This window comes from Echinops telfairi, unplaced genomic scaffold, assembly GCF_000313985.2.
Source record: "Echinops telfairi isolate 266 unplaced genomic scaffold, ASM31398v2 ScPeMD7_21;HRSCAF=78, whole genome shotgun sequence".
In the NCBI taxonomy this organism is placed as follows: domain Eukaryota; kingdom Metazoa; phylum Chordata; class Mammalia; order Afrosoricida; family Tenrecidae; genus Echinops; species Echinops telfairi.
This window is the reverse complement of record NW_022103918.1, coordinates 13065872-13087038: the sequence shown is the minus strand read 5'-3', so window position 1 is coordinate 13087038 and position 21167 is coordinate 13065872. Positions and strand designations below refer to the sequence as shown.

The following is a 21167-nucleotide window of genomic DNA, read 5'->3' as shown; positions in this document are numbered from 1 at the left end:
TACTTCACTTAGCATGAAAAATCACATTCTTTTCACGTGCACATGACTCGTATTTGAAAATAGACAGCATGTTGGGACACAAGTCAAGTTTGAGTCGATTCAGATATATAGAGGTCACTCAGACTTTCTTCTCTGACCACTACTCTGTAAACCTGAAAATAAGCAAAAGAGAGACACCAAAAACAAGGGCAAATACCTAGAAGATGAATAATTTTCTTCTTTAAAAGGAATGGGTACTAGCTCAAACAAGAGACGACTTTAGAAAATTTCTAGAAACTAAGGAGAATGGGAGTACAGCATAACAAAACCTATGGGATACAGAAAAGGCAGTTATCAGAGGATGTTCGATAGCAATAAATGTACATATGAAGAAGGAAGAGAGAATTGTGGTTGATACCCTCTCACAAAACCTTCAGCAGTTGAAACAGAGTCAAAAGAATGACCCTTCTAATGGCAAAAGAAAAGAAATTGCAAAAATTAGGGTGGAGATAAACAAGCGGGAAAGCAAGAAAACAAAGTCAAAAATCAATGAAGTAAAAAGCTGGTTTTTCAAAAGGATTAGCGGAATCAAAAAACTGTTGGCAAATCTAACAAAAGATAGGGAGAAACAGACATCAATATCAAAGATGAGGGACGAAGCAGGAAATTACACCAGACCCTGATTAAATTAAAAGACTAATTGCACAGTACTATGAAGGTCTGTATTCCAACGAATACAACAAATTGGAAGACATGGACAAATGCTTGAGAAAACAAACCCTCCCAGATTATCTCATATAGACATCAAGAACCTGAACAAACCCATAACAAAAGAAGAAACAGATAAGGTTATCAAGGAACTACCAACTTAAAATTTCTGGATGGCTTCACAGGAGAATTCTACCAAGCACTCAGGAAAGAGCTGATGCCAATTTTACACATGCTCTTCCAGTGCATTGAAATGGATGCTAAACTCCAAACCACATTCTACGAAGCTAGTATAACAGATACCAAAACCGGATAAGAATCCCACAAGAACAGGGAACTACAGGCCTGTATGTTAATGAACATTATGCAAAATTCCTTAACAAAATTCTGGCTGATAGAATACATAAAGGTGTATACAATGAATAATTCATCATGGCCAAGTAAGAGTCATACCAAAGATGCAGGAATGATTCAACATTAAAAAAATTCATCAACATTATCCACCACATTGACAAGTAAAAGGACAAGACCCATATGATAATATCAATATAGGCAGAAAAGACATTTGACAATATTTAACACCCATGCCTAATTAAGACACCCAAGAAGATGGGTTTGGAAGGAAATTACCTCAATATAATCCAAACTATATATGAAAAACCAACAACCAGCATTTCAAGCGATTGACAAAAGACTAAAACATTCCACTGAAAAAGGGGACCAGACAGGGAGGCCCTTGACCCCACTTTTATTCTATATCGTCCTGGAGGTCCAACTAATAACATAAGGCAACTGAAAGACATCAAAGGTATTCATCTGGGCAAAGATGAAGTGAAATTATCATTATTTGCAGATAATATAATTTTATCTATTGAGAACCCCAAAGGCTTCACTGTAGGAGTGCTGGAAGTGATAGAGGAGTATGGCAGAGTGGCAGGATACAACATCTACAAGCAGAAATCAATCAGATTCCTATATATAACTGATGGGATTACAGAAAAGGATATCAAGAAGGCAGTACCCTTCACAATAGCCAAGCATAAGCAGATATCTAGGGATATACCTAGCCAAGAAAAAAAAAAGATATGTACAAGGAAAACTATAGAACATTATTACAAGATATCAAAAGGGACCTTAACAAATGGAAGAATATCCCATGCTCATGGGCAGGAAGACTTAATATTGTAAAGCTGTCCATCCTACCTAAGGCACTCTATAAATTCAATGCAATCCTGATACAAATACCAGCATTATTTTTCCAAAGAAATGGAAAAACTGGCTACCAACTTCATATAGAAAGGGAAGAAGCCCAGAATTGGCAAAGAATTCTTCAAGAAGAATAAAGTGGGTGGGCTTGCATTACCTGACTTTAAAACTTATTATACAGCCACAGTTGTCAAAACAGCATGGTACTGGTATAATGATAGAGACACAGGCCAATGGACAGGAACAGAAAATCCAGAGATAAATGCAGCAGCATACAGACAATCGATCGTTGATAAGGGCCAAAAAATAGATCAAATGGGAAGCAGAGGCCTTTTTAAACAAATGGTGCTGAAAAACTGGGTATCTACCTGCAGAAAAATGAAGCAAGATCCTTACCTCACTCCATACACAAGAATAAATTCAAGATGGATCACAGACCTTGAGGTAAAACCACAACCTATTAGGATCATCAATGAGAAATTTGGGACAAAGCTAAGAACAAGGAATACATGGACTATCAGAAATAAGGAAGGATGCACACTCAGAGGAACATAAAATAGATGAATGGGACATAACAACGATAAAACACGTGCCCATCGAAAGACTTCATCAAGAAAGTAATAAGAGAGCTCACAGACTGGGAAAAGATATTTAGCAATGACATATCAGAAAATGGCTTACACTAAAATCTATAAAATCTTGCAAGCTTACAATAAGAAAAAAAATGAATTTCCCAGTGAGGAGATGGGCAAAAGACTTGATCAGAGGATTCACAAGAGAGGAAACCCAAATGTCCAATAAACATATGAGAAAATGTTCCTGATCATTAGCTATCTGAGAAATGCAAATTCAAACAACTATGAAATACCACCTAACACCCAACTGCTCGTTAATTAACAGAGAGAAGCTCATCTACACTGGGTTAAGATAGCAGTTAGACTTGGAACTATTTGTATGGTCTTTGTTTTTTCTTTTTCTTTTGGTGTCTGTCTATATAAGATAGGCAGGATAAGCAATCCCAAGGAGACAGCAATGGGACCTACAGTTACAGGGAGTGGGAATGGAGGGACAAAGGAAGGGAGGAGGCAGGGGGAGGGGAGTAGTGAGCCAATACCAATAGGGACAGGGAATTAACAAGGGTTCTAAAAATGACCGTGAGGATCATGTAGCATTCCTGGTCATGTTTGATCAATTGAAATGTATCCAAAAGGTAATACTTAGAGATGAATGATGGGTAAACATGATAGTGAGCCAGGAGGAGAGAAAAAAGGAAAAGAGGAAAGAAGAAAGTTTAATATATATATATACATATATATATAAATGTAGATATGTAAATTTATAAAGAGGTATATTTCTCTATATATACAACTATATATACACATGATGTATATATATACATTTATACACATATACAATGTTTATATATGTGTGTGTGTGTATATATATATTCACAACTAGGAAGCAGATGGGCTTTGGGCCTCTACTTAAATCTCACGTCAGTACATTTGTTCTAATAATGTGGTGCTGTATGATATTCACCTTCCCAACACAGTCACTGAAGACAAAATGGGTGCATAACTAAGTGAATGGTGCCTTGCTTTTAAAAGACATAGCCTCTGGGATCTTAAAGGCTTGAAGTTAAACAAGCAGCCATCTAGCAGGGAAGCAACAAAGCCCACATGGCAGAAGCACACCAGCCTGTGTGATCACGAATTTTCAACAGGAATAGCTATCAGAAATTCAGAAACAAGCAATCAGATTGACGTGAAAGAGCATAGACAAGAGTGGAGATCCAAAACCCATCTCTAAGATAATTAATTGGACAGTCCCTCACGGAAGGGCCACATGGAAAGGCTGATAATCCAGGGTGCAGGATAGCACTGATGACTAGTTCTTTAATGACTAGCTCATTAATATTTCCTCCCCGAGGGGTCTCGGGGAGGAGATGAGCCAGTCAGGGTGCGATGTAACAATGATGAGAAATACAATCTTCCTCTAGTTCCTAAAGGTTTCCTCCCCGCTCCCACTACCATGACTCGAATTCTATCTTGCAAGACTGGCTAGACCAGAGGAGGTACACCGGTACAGATAGGAACTGAAAATACAGGGAATCCAGGACGGATGAGCCCTATAGGATCAGTGGTGTGAGTGGCAAAACAGGGAGGGTAAAGGGAGAATGGGTAGGAAAGAGGGAACCGATTACATGGAACTGTGTGTGACCTCCTCCCTGGGGGACAGACAACCAAAAAGTGGATGAAGGGAGACATTGGACAGGGCAAGATATGACAAAATACCCATTTATAAACTATCAAGGGCTCATGCGGGAGGGGGGAGTGGGGAGGGAGGGGAAAAATGAGGACCTAATGTCGGGGGTTTAAATGGAGAGAAAATGTTTTGAGAAACGATGTACAAATGCGATTTTCACAATTGATGTGTGTATGGATTGAGATAACAGTTGTATGAGCCCCTAATAAAATGTTAAAAAAGAAAAGAAAAGAAAAAAAGAAATTTCCTCCCCTTATTATTATGGTCATAGTTTTACCTCATTAATCGTGTTAGACCTGCATATGTTCATTAGTATAATTAAGATCATTCAGTGAATGAAAACCAAGTTAGATAATCCTTCAAAAACAGTAATCAGGGTATTGTTCCATGAGGGTAAGGGAAATGGGGGGAGGGAAGGGGAAACCGATAGCAATGATGACTGTGTAGCACCACTCAAGGGGAATGAATAACAGAATTATAAGTGAATGGATACACTAGATGGTGTAAGATATGGCAAAATAATAATAATAATAAGGGTTCCTGGGGGATAGTATGGGGAAGGGAGGTGATATCAAAGAGTTCAAGAAAAAAAATGTTTTGAAACTTATGGTGGCAGCAATTGTACAATTATGCTTGATCTAATTGAATAATGGATTGTTATATCTGTAAGAGCTCCCAAAAATGATAAATTGGAAAAATATTTAATTAATATAACTGTTTTGTTCCCTATTATTGATCATTGTCTTCATTTTCAATGGTTTTAAATATTTTTGTCGAGGAAGTATGCCACAATGGATCTAACAGTTCCTATGTACTTGGAGAGCATGCATAGTTTTTCTACTAGAGATATGATGGCAAACTTTTCCATATAGGTCATCCCACATTTGGGGGATCACTGCTTCTGGATAAACCAAAAGTCAACCAACTTTCCCTGTGATGTGAAGGGCCAGATAGTAAATACTCCAGGTTGTGCACGCCATATGATCTCTAACTCAATGACTCAGCTCTGCTGATGTAGTGTGAAAGCAGTCATGGGAAATATATAAATAAATATACAGAGATCTGGGTTCAAATAAAATGTACATGTGTGCACGAAAATTTACATTTCAACTATACTGGATTCTTTTTTTAAAACTACTTACCAATGTGAAAAATATTCTGCACTTATAAGCTGTACAAAAGCAGCTGCCAAACCAGGCATGGCCTGCAGGCCTGTAGCTTGCTAACCTTGGCGCTGAAGTCATAATCCCTGGGTAGTGCGCACGTTTCCCACTTAGTCGGTAACTGACATGTTGCCAATTCAAACCTGCTCACCGGCATCATGGGAGAAAGAAAGGCCTGGTGATGTGCTTTCATACAGATGACAGCCAAGAAAACTCTTCAGAATTGGTTCTACTCTGTAACACGTAGGGTCCCAAGGAATTAGAAAGCACCCAAAGGCAGTAGGTTTTGTGTTTTTTACCTCTGGAGTCTAGATATTACCGGATCAAAGATGGTGAGCATTTCATGGCTCTCAATACATAAGTATCCAGTGTCTTATTATTCATTTTTGTGATAATTTTGATCATCCCCTAACCATATCCCTTGATTGTTATCTTTCTAAATTCTGGAATTTAAATAGTCTGTTTGTGATATGTTCTTCTGATTTTCAGTAGATGGAACCCTGTGGTGAACCTACAGGGGCTATAAGTTGAATAAAGATTTCTGAGGGGTACAGTGGTGGCATGGTGTGGTAAAAGGAAGCTGATGTCAAGGAGGTCAAGAAGGAAAAGAAGTCAAAAAGAGAAAGACCTTCCATGAGATATATTAGCACCGTGGCTGCCACGATGGACTGAAACATAGCAACGGCAGGAAGAAGGCTGCAGCAATTGGCAGTACTTCATTCTGGTGTGCGCTGGCCCCTGGAGTTGGAACAGACTCGTGTTAACAAAGGTTGAGAACCATCAGAAACTGGAAGAAGCAAACGCTCGACTCTTCTCGACAGCTTGAGAGGGAGCCCAGCCCTCTGACACCTTGATTTTTCTAACTTCTGGCCCACAGAACTGGGAGTACACACGTTTCTGTATTTTGAACAACCCAGATGGTGGTGATGTGTTACATCAGCCCTGGGAAAGTAATACACCGTGCTTGAGCCATATTTGGGACCGTCCACTAACCCCAAAAGGGTATGCAAAGAAGGTGTTCAATAAATATGTCTTAAATTTATCTAAAAAAAAAGAAAAAGTTTGAAACTGATTGTGGTAGCAATTGTACAGTACCACTTGATGTGATTGAACTATGAAAGGATTTAACAGTATTAATTCCCAATAAAATGGTTTTAAAAATAAAACAAAAACATTTTATTGTGAATTAGGTGAAGATGTGTTTCATCTCATTGACTGCAAACTCCACACTGCAACATCACCTATCTTGCTTCCTCCCTATGGTTCCTGTTTCCATACCTCCCCAACTAACCCTCTGAACTTTATCCTTAGATAAACGCTGCCCTTTTTATCTTAAATTATTGGTTATTCTAACTGAAGGATGAGCTCACTTCTACACCTGAATGTGTCTAAGGGCCATAGTCTTAGGTCCCAGCTTCCTTCCAACTGACCAGTAAGATTCTCTCTTATGATTTTGAGTTCTATTCCACATTTTTCTCCCAATCTATCCTGAATCTCCTAATGTGATCCTAGCCAGTTAGTAGTAGGAGCCAGGCAGCATCTAGTTCTTCTGGTCCTGGGGTTGTGGAGACTGATGCTTGCATGGTCCATTAGGTCATTAGACTATTTTCAAGTGTCTTTTGATTTTCAGCATTCCTCTTTCCTGCAGAGCTAGAGAGACCAATATTTGCACCTTAGATCATTGCTCACAAGCATCTGCTATTCATTAAAGTAAGCTGTAGACCATAGGTTCCCAAACTTATTTGGCCTACTGCCCCCTTTTCAGAAAACAAAATTACTCAATGCCCCCCTAACAATGAAAAACTTTCATACTCTCACTCACCCATCTCACCCACCACCATCAAGTCACTGCTGACTCATAGCGATCCTAAAAGGCAAGTTAGAGCTGCCCCTGTGGGTTCTGAGACTGTAAAACGTTGCAGAAATAGAAAGCTTCCTCTTTCTCTCATGGTGCAGTTGGTGGTAGTCAAGGATTAAGTGTAGACCTGCTTTGACAGGCCACCCTGGATAATTCCAGCAGGTCTTACTCACTTTGCAAACACTGCAGACCACTGTCCTTGTTAGCTATGTTATATCAATTGACCTTAGAGTCCCCTAAATAATGGTCCTGCTCCCAGGCGCCCAAGAATTCATTTCCTCAAGGTGTTTGGTTACATCTAGGATGTTTTTATAATGTTGCTCCCTGTAAGCTCCACCACGCTCACTTATCTTTATAGTAAAGATAGTAAAGTAAATATATATATATATTCTTTCAAGCTTAATTATTTGGGGGAGTGTATGTCTAGGTTTTACATCTAGGTCTTTGATCCATCTTGAGTTCACACTCTCCTTTCCACACCCGATCCGCCTCCATGTCTCTCCAAACATCTACTCTCAGACCACCTCTACTGCAGGATTGTGAATACAATTGGATTTGCCTCTGCAGATATAATTCTTGCAAGCCTTTCAGTGTCTTGTCCTGCCTCCATCATTGTTTTTGCCAACCTCCCTCTTACTGTACATGGCCTTCCCTTTGGCCAAATGAAAACTTGTCTACCCATGACTTCCCTTCCCTCCCCCTTCCACCCCTTGAAACCATAATTTCTTTCAGTATGAAAACCTTTTCTTGACTTTTTACCATAGTGGCTCCATACATTATTTGTCCTTTCATAACTGATTCATTTCATTCGACACAATGTCCTCCAGGCTCATCCATTTTATAAGGTATTATGCAGATGCATCACTATTCTTGAACATTGCATAGTATTCCATGGTGTCTATGTACCAATGTTTACATATCCATTCTTCCATCAGTGGGCATTTAAGTTGGTTCCATCTTGTTGTTGTTGTAAATAGTACTTTGCTGAGCCTTGGTGCACAGATTCGTGTCCTGGCTCCTATTTTTCCAGGATATACACCAAGTGGAAGGATTGATGAATCCTTTTTGATGAAATGTCGTGTCACTTTCCCCTGTGGTTATACCACTTTCAGTGCTACCAGTAGAGTATGAGGGTTCCAGTCTCTCCGCACTTTTGCCATCATTATTTTCTGGTGTTTTTTGGACTTTGCTATTACTGCTGAGGTGAGGTGGTAGCTCATTGTTGTTATGATTTGCATTTCTCAGATGCTTAATAATTGCAAGCACTTCTTCATGTCTGTTCGACATCTGAATATCTTCTTTGATGAAATGTCTGCTCATATCCTCTACCCATTCTTAAATTGAATTGTTTCTCTTTTTCTTGTGGAGATATTTAAGTTTCCCATAAATTTTAGATATCAGTCCCTTATCCAATATATCATTGCCAATTTTTTCCATTCTGTGGGTTCTCTGTGTACTTTTTATGAAGTCTTTTGATGCACATAAATATCTAATTTTTAGAAGGTTCCAGTCACCCTTTTGTTTTCTGTTGTTTTTCTTTATGTTTGATAGTGTCGTTATGCAATATATTAGGGTCACTGTTGGCTCCCAATTTTTCACTTATGGTTTTTATATATCTAGGTTTTACATCTAGATCATTGATCCATCTAGAGTTCATTTTTGCATATGGGATGAGACGTGGGTCCTGCTTTATTCTTCTACAAATGGAACTCCAAGCTTCCCAGCAACATTTGTTATAGCTACTATATCTCCCCTACTTAATGTGATTTGATCCTTTGTCAAAGATCAGCTTTCTTTAGGTAAATTAAAATGAATTTACTTCTGGGTTCTAAATTATTTTCCATTGGTCTATGTGTCCAGTGCTGTACCAGTCCCATGCTGTTTTGACTACCATGGCTGTACAGTAGGTTTAGATATTAGGAAATGAGAAGTCTCTTAGTAGTACATTGCTTATTGAGGGTATCTCCCCTTTCTATATCAAGTTGGTGCTTAGTTTTTCCTTCTCTTTGTCAAATGATATTGGAAGCTGGACCAGTATTGCATTATATTTGAAGACTGCTTTGGGGTGTATTGACATTTTCACCATGCTAATTCTTTCTATCCATGAGCATTAAATATTCTTCCATTAATGTGGGTCTCTTTCTTGTAGTAGGGTTTTGTAATTTTTCCTTGTAAAGTAATAGTTTATGCTTTCATTGCTGGATGAAAGGTCTATGCAAAAGATTTGGTAGGCGGTCAGTGAAAAAGAGCAGAGATGGTGGATTAACAGTGGCCAAAACAGTATGTACAGGACTATGCAATATTTCCTCCTGCTGTACATAAGGCTGCTATAGGCCACAGCCAACCTAATGGCATCTAATAATAACAACAATGCACACTTGAGATATAATGACTCTGACAGTAATCATTTTATTAACAATTAATTTGTGGTGTCACATCTGTAAAAGAAGTCCTCCAGTCCAGCCTTCAGAAACAGGAAGGGCTCTAGTTCAAAGCTTTCCAGAAGGGGCATGCCAGGATTTCATCATCTAACCTTAATCTTTCCCAACTCAAACACATTTCATTTTAATTCTTCATTTGAGCCTATGAACATCTGGCCAGCAGCCACCTTCACACACAAAGACAAGTATTAAGTTAATCCCTTTGCATTTATTTCTCTATCCTAGGTTGATAATAGTGAATGGGAACTATTTCCTTTTGTGGGTTGTGAAACTGAAAAATAAAAATGCCTTTTTTCTGATTGGATGGTGACTCAGAAAAGGGAAATTAACTCAAAATTCCATGTTCACTGCCTCCAGGGCTAACTCTCACAGTCATAAATTAATATTTATTAATCGTCTACTGGTTACACATCACTGTGTGACGTAAAATAGCAATTAGTCCCACTTATTACTGTGCATTAATTTTTTTCAGTGTATTACATTGTATCCTGGATGATTACATTGCTTTGGGCCATAAATGGAAAAATGAAACATTAAATTAGGACACATATAACAAAGCAGCAGCAGTTAAGCCATGGTATATTACGATAGCTACTTCATCGTGACTGTTCTCAAAATCTAAAAAGGGCAGGTTTTAAAGGTACTTAATGCCAGAAGGACAGTAAACTCCCCACAGAGAGGAGGGACATTCTCTCAGCTTCTGACCTGTGGGATTTGGGACTCAAAGTTCAGCGGTGATTCTTTTCCCATGAAGAATTAGTCTCAGAAACCCACAGGAGCAGTTCTACCCTCTCCGGCAGGGTCACCAGGAGTTGGAATCATCTCAATAGCAATGAATTTAGCTTTGCTTTATCAATGACTAGATTTGTTTTTAACCCTTTCTCCTTAATTTTAAAGTATGGGGGGGCAGCATACTTCTGGAATACTGGCTCAAGAACTTTTGTTTATATCCTCACACCCTAAACAGTTGTGGTGAAGATGTGATGTTTGTATCAATCAGGTAGTAAATCACATACAAAGAAAATAGTCTTTTTTTTTAATGAAAATATCTTAGATGCTAAGGCAAGAGGGGGGTTAGTTATAGCTGAGGTTATTAGTAGCGATGACATCACCAGGAGGCTGCTGGAGGTGTGTACCATAACCCCAGACATGGTCAGAGAGAGTAACACCAAAATGAACCCAGAATAAACAGGCAGTGTTAGATAGGCATGAGTTACAAGGAGAGGAGATGCCAAAGCACTGATGTCACTAGGGTTGGTTAAAGTCGGTGTCACCAGTCACCCAGTGTGCTAACTTATCACTATCACTAACCTCCTCCTGCCTTTGGTTGGAAGAGATGGTCTCTGCTTTAGTCAATAGGAAAGGAGAGGTGCTGCTAGGAGTGGTGTTGGCAAAAAGGAGGGGTGAGGCTGCCCCACCCACCAGGGGGTGTTTCAGCACCTATCCTGCCTATTTGGGGTAGGGTGGGTGACATTGTAAGTCACTACACTGGATGACACCCTAATGATGTCACTGCTTAATGGGAGGGTAACGCTCCATAGAAATCATTCCAAGAAGGGAGCTGAGAAGAGGTTTTCTTGTTTATCTTTATAAATGAAAGAAGAGAAGAAGCTGATTATGGCCCTAGTAAATATGTTCATCATCATGGACCCAATCAGGTCATGGCCAATGAGGCCTCTGTTTGGGCATGGCCTTCTTCTGAGGATTCTGGGAACTCCAGTCTTCCTCCCTGGAGGTGGGACACACACGCTGCTTCAAATTCCTGTTGACAAGCCACGTGGACCTACACTGATGGAGCCAGAGCCCTAGAACTGAAGGAGTCAAGTGGAAACCCATGCCAACGCTGAGATGCTTCCACTACCACTGAATCCACAAGACTTTCCACTCAATGGCCTGTGATCTTCTTGCATTTGGCATCATTGCATGTGTTGCATGAGTCTGTAGAGGAATTTATAGACTAGTATCAGACATATGAGCTAATGTCAGACTTATGGACTTGATCTGGATGGGGCTGGGATGTTTTCTTAATATTCAATTGCTCTTTACATAATGTTCTCTTTTTATACACATATGAGTGTCTATGAATTTGTTTCTCTAGTCCACCCAGACTAACGCACTGCAAAAATAGAGAGATCATTTACAACAGTAGCCAGCTTATTTTTTAAAATCTCAGCAAACACGGAATTGATTTAGTAGAGAGAAGTATAAAATGATATAATTAAATGAAAGCAAGCACATAAATGCAAACAAGGAAATAACTGGGTTGTCCTCAGTATATTAGGAAATAATAGTCTCATATGTGACAATGAACAGAACTAAGTTAACAACATAGTGTCACTGTAAAATAAAGCAATTGATATCTATGTGCTTTGATGTTTACCAACAGGTCAAGGGTTTAAATGTATGAAAGTCATATATCAGACTCAAAAGCACCCTTTTGAAACATTGCCTGAGAGTTAGATGGTCATAGCCTTTAAAATGAAGACCCCAGTATCCGACGCCCAGATAAGATGTATCAGGTTCTTGGGAAGGGTCCAGTGTCTGCATTTCTAAAAAGCTCAACTCATGAGTCATATGCAGACTGGGTTGTGGTCCACATTGAGAAACATTGTTCTGGAGGACAGTCAATGACTCATAGTCACCTGCAGTTCAGGTACCCACCACCAGCATAGGAAGCTGCTGCGGCTTTCAGCTGTGTGATCTGCTTGACACACATCTGTGAATGAACACAGGTGTTAGTCTGGGTTGACTAGAGAAGCAAATCCAAGGACACTCATATATGTGTAAGAGAGAGCTTGCTATCAATGACCAGTTGTATATTAGCCCATATGTTTGCTATTAGTCCATAAATCCCTCTTCAGACTCATGCAGCACATGCAATGATGCCATATGCAGGAAGATCACAGGCTTGTCGGTGGAAAGTCTTGTGGCTCCAACACAGGTGGAAGCATCTCCTCGCTGGCTCCTCCAGCTCTCTGAATGTCTCCACCAGGAAGGTGATGCAGAGAGTGAGTGTGGTCCACCTGGAAGGAGAGAGGAAGTTCCCAGAATCTTCATGAGAAGGTCACGCCCACAAGGAGGCACCATCAGGCTGTGGCCTGATTGACAAGCTAGACTCCACCCCTTCACTCCTAATATCCTCAAGTTGACACAAGATTATGTACCTACCACAATGCTGCTTAGGTCTATGTACACAAGTAGACTTCTGGTGATTTCTTAAATACATAACCCATTAAAACAATCTCAAATGATATAGACTGTGATTTGAATACTTATCTGTCCTCTGAACTTAAGGAGAACATGGCGGTTCTTGTTCATTCTGGTGGCCCAAGTGCTTATGACAGTGTTCAATAATACTTTTCTCATTAAATATAAGGCACAGTGTGAATGACATGCTTGTGTTATGAAATATCTGAGGTGTTATGTCAATATTTAAAGAGCTATCATTTCTGGCTAATAGTATATATGCTATTTCCACTTATATTCAAATGTTATTGCTGTGTATAGAAATGTTTTTCTCTCTTATACTTGTACTTATACTGCTGCCTGCTGTCACTGCATAGTGATTTCAAGGTACTTTAGGGGCTTATAATTTATCACAGAGAATGTATTAATTGCTTTCATAAAAGCAACACTTTTCCTCATCTCCAGCCCTTCATGTAACCTTCAGTTCATTCAGGTCTAAACCTGCCGTCTCTTAAGAAAAGATTGCTTTCAATTTCTGCATGCTGTGAATCTGTGGCCATTATTTGCATTCTAAGTCCCAGGGTCCTTTCTCCAGCAAGTGGGCGGGCACATGTATCTTGAAACATTATGCTGTCAGTCCTCTTCTTAAAACTTCGACCATCCACTCAAGTTCTTTTAGGCATTTCTCCGTGCAGTTTTTCACTTTCAAATAACATATTAACTCATCTTCCCATGTTTTAGATCACTTTGAAGCTGTCTCTTAAAAATATTTCTGCTTCCATGAATATATTAAATAAAACTCTTTGAAACTAAATTATATTATAGTCTCCTCATCAATACAATCCTGCTTACCACTCAAAGTTTGACATGGGACAAATTGCTGCATTCATTAAATTGTTGTGGCACCCAAAGGGTGTCACATTTTGACATTTATTTGCTAAAGAAACATGTTTTCAGAAAAGCACTGTGTCCCCTGTAGAAAGAGTAATGGTATTGAGGGTGTCTCATATGTAGACCAGAATTCTTAACTTTCTTCAAGCAAATGAAAGGCTTTGGGGAAAGAGATATCTGGTGACTTGTGTCCCATGTTGAGAGAGAATCAATTAAAGCAAAATTAAGGCTCCAATTAAAGCAAGATAGTCACATGTTTAGCAACAAGAGGAGATTGTGCTGCAATAGTTTACCAAAGTAGAGAGTAGCACGTGTTTGTCCGAAAGTTTAGACCCCACGGAACCCTTTACCTCACAGGACCTGGCTAAGATGCTCTCCTGATGTCCTCTTGAGACAAATGTGTTATTTAAATAAATAGCTAGAAGTATGAGGATGACATTTTATACTTATGGCATTTTCTATAGTCATTTTCAAATTTAAAAAAGGAAAGGAGCTTCTGATAAGGGTCACTTACAGGATGATCAAATGAACGAGCAACAGATGCCCAAAGAACAATCAAGATGGCCCAGCGGGCAGGCTGTCAATGTGCTACCAGAGAAGGGTTTAGATGGCAGAGCACATACTGAGAACATTCATTCATTCATTCAACTGTCTACACTGTCTACTACTTCCAGACACTGTCCTGTGTTTGAGCAGAAGAGATCCCTTGTGTAATTTGCATTCTAATAGCAGAACGGTAACAAGAAGAATAATAAGTAAGTAAATCAGAAAGGTCTCACAAAGGGATGGGTGATGAGAAAGAAATCACTTGAGTAGGCTGGGTTGGGGGGACTAAGAAAGGTGGGGTGCGTGCTTGGTTGCACAAAGGCTAGAAGGAGGGAGCAATAGGACAGAGAGAAGAGGTACAGGGAAGGTTCGAAGGTAGAACTATCATGTTAGGGATTGAACTTTGTGTCCTCCAAAAGCATGCATTAAAACCCTAACCCTGGGCTCCTGGAACTGTGACCATTTGGAAATATGGGTTTCTCTCTGTTGGGTCCATGAGCTCATGCCTATTTGGGGTATTTCTAAGCCTAGTCACGTTTGACTAATAAAAACCAGAACAGACCCAGAGATAGACGGACAGTGAAAAATGCAGGCTGTGAGGCGAGAGGGTCTAGGAGCCAACAGATGGTAAGGAAGCAAGGAACGCCGGGGGCTTCCACGGAGAGGAATTGACACTCGGGCCTTGGTTTGCACTTTCGGCTTCCAGGACTGGAAGAAAATCCATTTCTGCGCTCCCCAGTCACGGACCAGTGGTGCTTCTGTGACAGCAGCCCACGAAGACATGGTGGGCTGGTTCGAGAAACAGCCAGGAGGCCACATGGCTTGAACAAAGGTCAGAGAAAGGCGGCTGGGATTCGAGGTGGGAGGGATGGAGAGGGACATCGAAGTGCTCATCACGATGGTGAGCTAGAGAGGAACTCTATCTGAGCAGACAGGAGCAGAGGGAGACCAGGATGACAGCAAGTTGTGAATAAGGAGAAAAATCAAAACTGCTGTGGGCTGTTGTGCCTATAAGGGACATTCACACATTCCCTCTTTCACCCAGGGAACAAACTTCTGGAAGCTTCCATTGTGTATATTGACTGCTAGTGCGTGTAACATGCTCAAGGTGACTAAGGGCAGTTGATGGAAAGATGAGTTTGTTCCGGCAGCTGCCGGGTGCCGCAGTCATTTCTCCTCCACAGGAACAGACCCAGGTTGTTTGTGTGTTTGCATCGCCGTGCTTGCCTGAGGCCTGCAAGAGATGTAAATTGCCCTAGAAAATAGATGGGAAATTCCTTAGAATGTAAAAGAATCCCGAAAGGGCAGCGGTAAATGAAGAGCGTGCAACAAATAGGCACTTGTACGACGAGAGATTTTTTTCGGTTGTATGTTGTTGTTTTTAAACCTGTGGCTCTATCTTGATCAAATATTGACTACCCTGGGCTCTGCAGGGTGTACACTGTGCTACTGAGTTCTCTCTTGAAGAACTGGAATCCCACCTATCCCAGCCACGGGCTCGGGGCTCCAGGGGGGGTTGAGCTCCAGCTTGTGCCCCCTCCTCCAAGCCCCAGGCTTCTGTGCTGAGGTTGTTGGTCTGGCCCTCGGCCGCTGGTGGTGCACCCTGAGAAGAGGTTTACCCAGATCTGCTGAGATGTCTCCAGCTGTTCATCCAGGTAGGTGTCCCAGCCAATCACCTTCCAGGAGCCCTTCTTGCTCCTGGAAGTGTTATTGGGGAAGTCAATGCTGGAAATATAACATAATTTAACATGTAGTTTATTAAGAATCCAAGATGTGACAGTCCCCTCCCTTAGAGTCAAACTTCCTGTAAAGCTTAATCAGCAGCAATGTGTTAATCCGGGTTGGAGGCTCACCAGATCAGTAAGATAAGTATCCAGACAGGAAACATCACCGAATTTGGATAATAAACAAGGGTCCTTGAAGTTTCAGCGGATGGTGAGCTAACGGCCCCTGGATAAATGTAGGTGGAGACCATGTCCTAAGGATCACTGTCGAACCTGCCTTCTCAGTGTCAGTTTCATCTTGTGACCTTGTGTTACAAACCTGCTGTCTCCTCCTTTAACAATTGTAAAAACAACAACAACAAAACACACCTGTTTTGGGTATTTCAACTTGTAGGTCAGCACTGAACTCTGAAACAGCTCAGAGGAGAAACCCGCCTGCTTTCTTTCTACAAGCGCTTGCAGGAATAATTTCTTGAATCAACCTGGTCTCTGGTTTTGCCATGGTGATAGGATCCCCCAGACCCCTTGCCGTCTGACAACCGAAATCTGATACGTACTTTCTGCTGCAACGAGTATCTTCCAGTTTGTAAGTTCTGCCTCCATGCGGGATTCCGAACTTCTGCACGGTGCTTTTCCGATGGCCCCATGTTAATGCGCTCTGTGCTTGTAAACATGACCATCCTTGTGGATGGAAAACTGGATTCTGCTTCTTGAAACTACGTCCACCCTCCGACAGCTTCTGTATCATCCAGACAAACAAGTGGTGGCTCAGCTGGCTCCTACTCCCTGCCTTGCTTCACCTGCTTCATGGGTGCACACAGCCCATCTTGCTAGAGCCCTGGAACACATGGTCTCCCTCTGGTCCCCACTTTCCAGCCTGATCTAGTTGGCTGGGCCTTTATCCTGCCTTTCCCAGTTTCGTCATCTTTTTACCTATTGTCTTGACTATTAGCCGAACTCCTGCCTGAAGGACTAAATTAGTTCAGTGGGCAGAATGTTAGCCTCTGGGCCTGTCTGCTCCCTTTGAAGATGCCTCCCCCAACCAAGGGCAAGTCTCAGCACGGTCCAATGGCACAGGCCCATCCTCCTCTATCAATGTCAGCCACACCCCACGGCCTGGTGCTGTGCTCCGCCTTCGTTTGTTTTTATATAACAAACTGCCCCAGAGGGTTCCTATGGTTGTACTGTTGACGGAAGCAGACTACTCTGTTCTGGGGCCTGGCTGCTGGGTTTGGGCAGCTGGCCTTTCCATTGACAGCTGAGCACTTAACCACTGCATCACCTAGACTCCTAAGAAAAGACACGAGGAGGGTATTCTCTATGAGGGAGAAGATCTATAGGAACTGGATTGCTAATCTTGGAGGCAAAAGGAGCCCTAGTGGCTCTCTAGAGTAAGTGTTGGGCCTTAAGGAAAGCAGCTCACCCTGCAGCCAGTCCTTGGGAGAGAGGTGAGACTAGCTTCTCCTCTGAAACCCTATGGCGGGTGCCCGGTCCTACCTGTCCTGGCAGTCTTTCCTATGTGTGAGCCCATGGAGTTTAGGAAGTCGTAGCTAACAGAGTGAATGAGGATGTGACTAACCCAGCTCCCGACGGGCCGGCTGCCCTTGGCTCTGACTGTTATCCTGGGCCCAGGTTCCTCTCAGTGTGACCACATTGTGGACTATCTTGGCAGGAGAGGGTGGTCAGTGTCTTGCCCATGGTTTAAGGGGGGCAATCCTGGCCCAGTATTCACTTGGGTTACACAAATCTTGGCATTAAAGGAGTCACTGTGTGGCCTTGGGTAAGACGGAGTCTTATGGTTAAAAAAGTTACAGAATCCTAGGGATTTTCTATGGGAGCAGAATTGCTTCCCAGGACACCTTAGTTCCATTTATGCAAAATCTTCCATCTCACCTCCCTCAATCAGGCCTTTCCCGCCTCTTCTGGCTATAAAAAATGGTGCAGCATTGAGCTGCCATCTGCAATGTCAGCAGGAACCACCAGCCACTTTCCATTCGAGTGAAGAGGTACAGTCTTGGGAACTCACAGAGCAAGTTCGACCCAGTCCTACAGGTTTGCTGTGAGTCGGCATCAGCTCCACGGCAGTGAGTTTGATCTTCTGGTTTGGTCTCGGGAACTCGGGTAGTGTAATGGATTACAGGTGGGCTGCTAACCGCGCGATCAACAGTTCAAATCCACCAGATGCTTGGTAGGAGGAAGATGAAGCTTTCTACTATGAAGATGGAGGGCCTCAGAAACCTGCAGGGGCTGTTCTACTCTGTCCTAGAGCATGAGTCAGAATCCACTGATGGCAGTGAGTGAGGAGGGCTGTCCAGAGTCAACTGCCAACAGCAGGAGGCAATCTTAGAAGGCTGGAAAGTGCTTCAACTAAGGTGCTGAGCTTTCTCTCCTGGACAGGCTGTGGTCGGTGGAGATGGCAGACGTGTGCAAGCAGGCTGTGGACTTATTCAGAGAGCTGGAGCAGAGCCGGGCGTGTCCTGGACAATAGACGCCCAGAGGGAGGACTGGATGGGGACCAGCAAGCACATAAGAAAGAAAGGACATAATGAAAGAAAGCAAAACCACGAGAGGAGGTGGAGCACTGAGTGGTGGCGGCTGGTGCGGGTGGTTTAGGTGGTGTTTTTGATGTCTCCAAGTCAATTCGGACTCATGGCAACCCCACGTAACAGTAGAACTGACTCAGGGAGGTTCTTGACCCAAAGCTTTTTAAGTGCAGATGCTGGTCTTTGTCCCACTGAGCCATTGGGTGGGTTTGATGCCAACACGTTGCTTAGCAGCCAACAGCTAAGAGTGCCGAGCTCTTCTCCCACATGCTTCTCCCATCAGTATCCTCCGTGTGTCTTTTGTCGTATCGGAACAAGCATCTCTGTGCCTTCTGAAGTGCAACCTGTTCGCCATTTCTAGTCGGTTTGAATTTAGGAATTTAAGCAAAGAAAAAAGACAGAGTAACTTCTCCTTAAGATGACTTTACCCAGGTCGGATTCGATAATAATATTGTTGGGGGGTTTCTTACAAAATACTTTGAATTGTGAATCAAATGTAAAAGAAAAATGAACACATCACCCTGTTGGCTCATAAAGACCCCAGGAGAGAGATCAAGGCGATGCTTTGTGCTGCATGGTGGGGAGCTGCCATGCAGTCCCTGAGCCACTTATGCTGAAGAATAATTGGTAAGAATGCCTTTTATCCCAATAGGATGAAGCAGGAGACTATCCACAGTCACATTAACTATAATTCTTATCTTTAGTCTATTACGGAAATCTGGATTAGAATGAGCATTCTCCCCTATTTCCTTAAAGAAGAAACAGAATGTGTAATCTAAACATCTTGAGAATGTGCGCATGACTTTGGTCACTCTGAGTCTATCCAGTGCAAATTCTTGCCTGGCCTGAAGATGTACTCATCCTGTTCTGAATGGGCCAGAGGAAATTCACTCCATTTGACTCACCACGTTTATGTGAGAAGCAGTGATGGCAGCCTCTGGGAGGAGGCTTACACTTGTCGATAGTCAATTGAATTTCATGAATGATAATGAAGGTAGCCATTGCTTTCTGCTAATCGCTGTGTCCTGTGCACCTTGAACAAACAGGCCTGCAGGAAAGCCTGCCGTCGCTTTGCAAAGCCGGCATCTTCCTTTGTTCGTTACTACCCGATAGATGATTAAGGTTCTAGGTAAACCTGCACTACCACAAACCAAAACAACGCAACACTGATAAGATGACCGTCATTTTCATGTGGAAGGTAGCGTTCTATTTATTAAGAAAATAAATAAAGCTGTAAAGTTCATGGCAAAGATTTCCCTCTGGTACCCAGCACCCAAAATTTACCCTCCAAACTGAGATGCAAAATGGTACCGCACAAAGCACGCTAGATTTGGCTTCTGAAACTCAAGCACAGGGCAAGTCTTCAAGCTCTGAAAGCCCTGGTTTCCGCCTATGCAAAGCGGTTGTTTTTCTCCCCCAGGCTGGTCTCTCTAAGCAGCCAAACTCCCTACAACGACCTCTGTAGATTCTGTCTCTCTGACCTCCTTTCTGTACTCTCTGCCTTGAAAAGATGGGTTTCGTGAAGCCCTGCTTGCAGTCAGCAGTGCGTCTGTCCATTGTTACCGTTTGGGGGATTTTTCAAATCGAATGGGTCAGCATTGTCAGCCGGGAGCATTTTGGTGGTGATCAATGAGAGTCTCTTTGGGGCTTTCTGTGCCCCTCTGTCACTTTGTCCCTGACGCAGAGCCTTGCCTCATTGGCCAAAGGAAACACAGGTGGTGTGCATCTCATTATCACCTTGTGGTCCGCCCGTTCTCATTTCCTCTTTTTGTCTTTCTAGTCATGCTCGATTTGCATTTCCCCCACCATTCGAAGAAGATGCCATTTCTGCTCTCTCACACCAGTCTTAGCACTTCCTTTCTCGGCCCAGCTGTCCTCCAAGGCAGCTGTTCGAATGGAAATACTGTGGGCTTTCTAACGCTGCATACAGCCAGTTCTAATCCTGGCTCTGCTATTTACAAGCAATGCGATTAACGGTGACTTCTTTGAACTTCTGTCTCTTCACCTGCGTGAGTGAAAACCATATCGACTTCGTGGGTTTGGTACGTAACTGGAGGAGATGGTATGAATGCGCATGCCTCGTAAAAGGTGGTCAATGTTACCCTTGTCTTTTCTCCGCCGTTCATTGTTAAATCTCACTCTTATCTTCGCCGTCATCACGAACCATGTCCCTTCATGTGCTGCTGACACCAGCTTGCCTCTGTCGGGCGAACTCTTCCCCTTTCTGTCAACTGACTCTCTTGCGTACCAACCTATAACAAACACATCTGTGGGTCACAAAGCTGTCACAGTGGCAGGGGACACTTTTTTTTCTTCAAATGTTAGTGCGTTTATTCCTTTTGAGGCTGGGAAGTTATAGGTTGCAGCCTTGAAGGATGAGACTAGAGCCGTTTGTTTGTACATTCTTCTTCAACTTGACCTCCAACAAGGTGCTGTCACTTTCTGCTTTCATCCGGGGAACCTTCCCTTTCACATTCACTATTGTTTCTTCTTCCTCTCCAGTCCCTCGGCTCCTGACTCACCTTTCCCTGGTCAGCGTGGGCCAGAAACTTTCACCCTCCCCACACGATGCAACCAATACCCAAAGCGGCACATGCTATCCAATAGCCTCTGCATTAAACCATAAATACCTTAGACATGAATTTAAAATCAGCCAG

The 21167-nt window shown here is 42.3% G+C and overlaps 1 protein-coding gene across 1 annotated transcript in view; it reads right to left on the bottom strand.

The window, feature by feature from the left end:
* Positions 1 to 20667, bottom strand: part of SSPN (sarcospan) — a 98555-nt gene extending 77888 nt beyond the window's left edge. Inside the window, exons 1-2 of the mRNA XM_004699984.2 lie at positions 20516 to 20667; positions 15863 to 15968 (exon numbers count right to left, since the gene is read on the bottom strand). Of these exons, the coding sequence (XP_004700041.2) occupies positions 15863 to 15968; positions 20516 to 20667 (258 nt within the window). The remainder of the gene's footprint in view (positions 1 to 15862; positions 15969 to 20515) is intronic.
* Between the last annotated feature and the right edge of the window lie 500 nt (positions 20668 to 21167).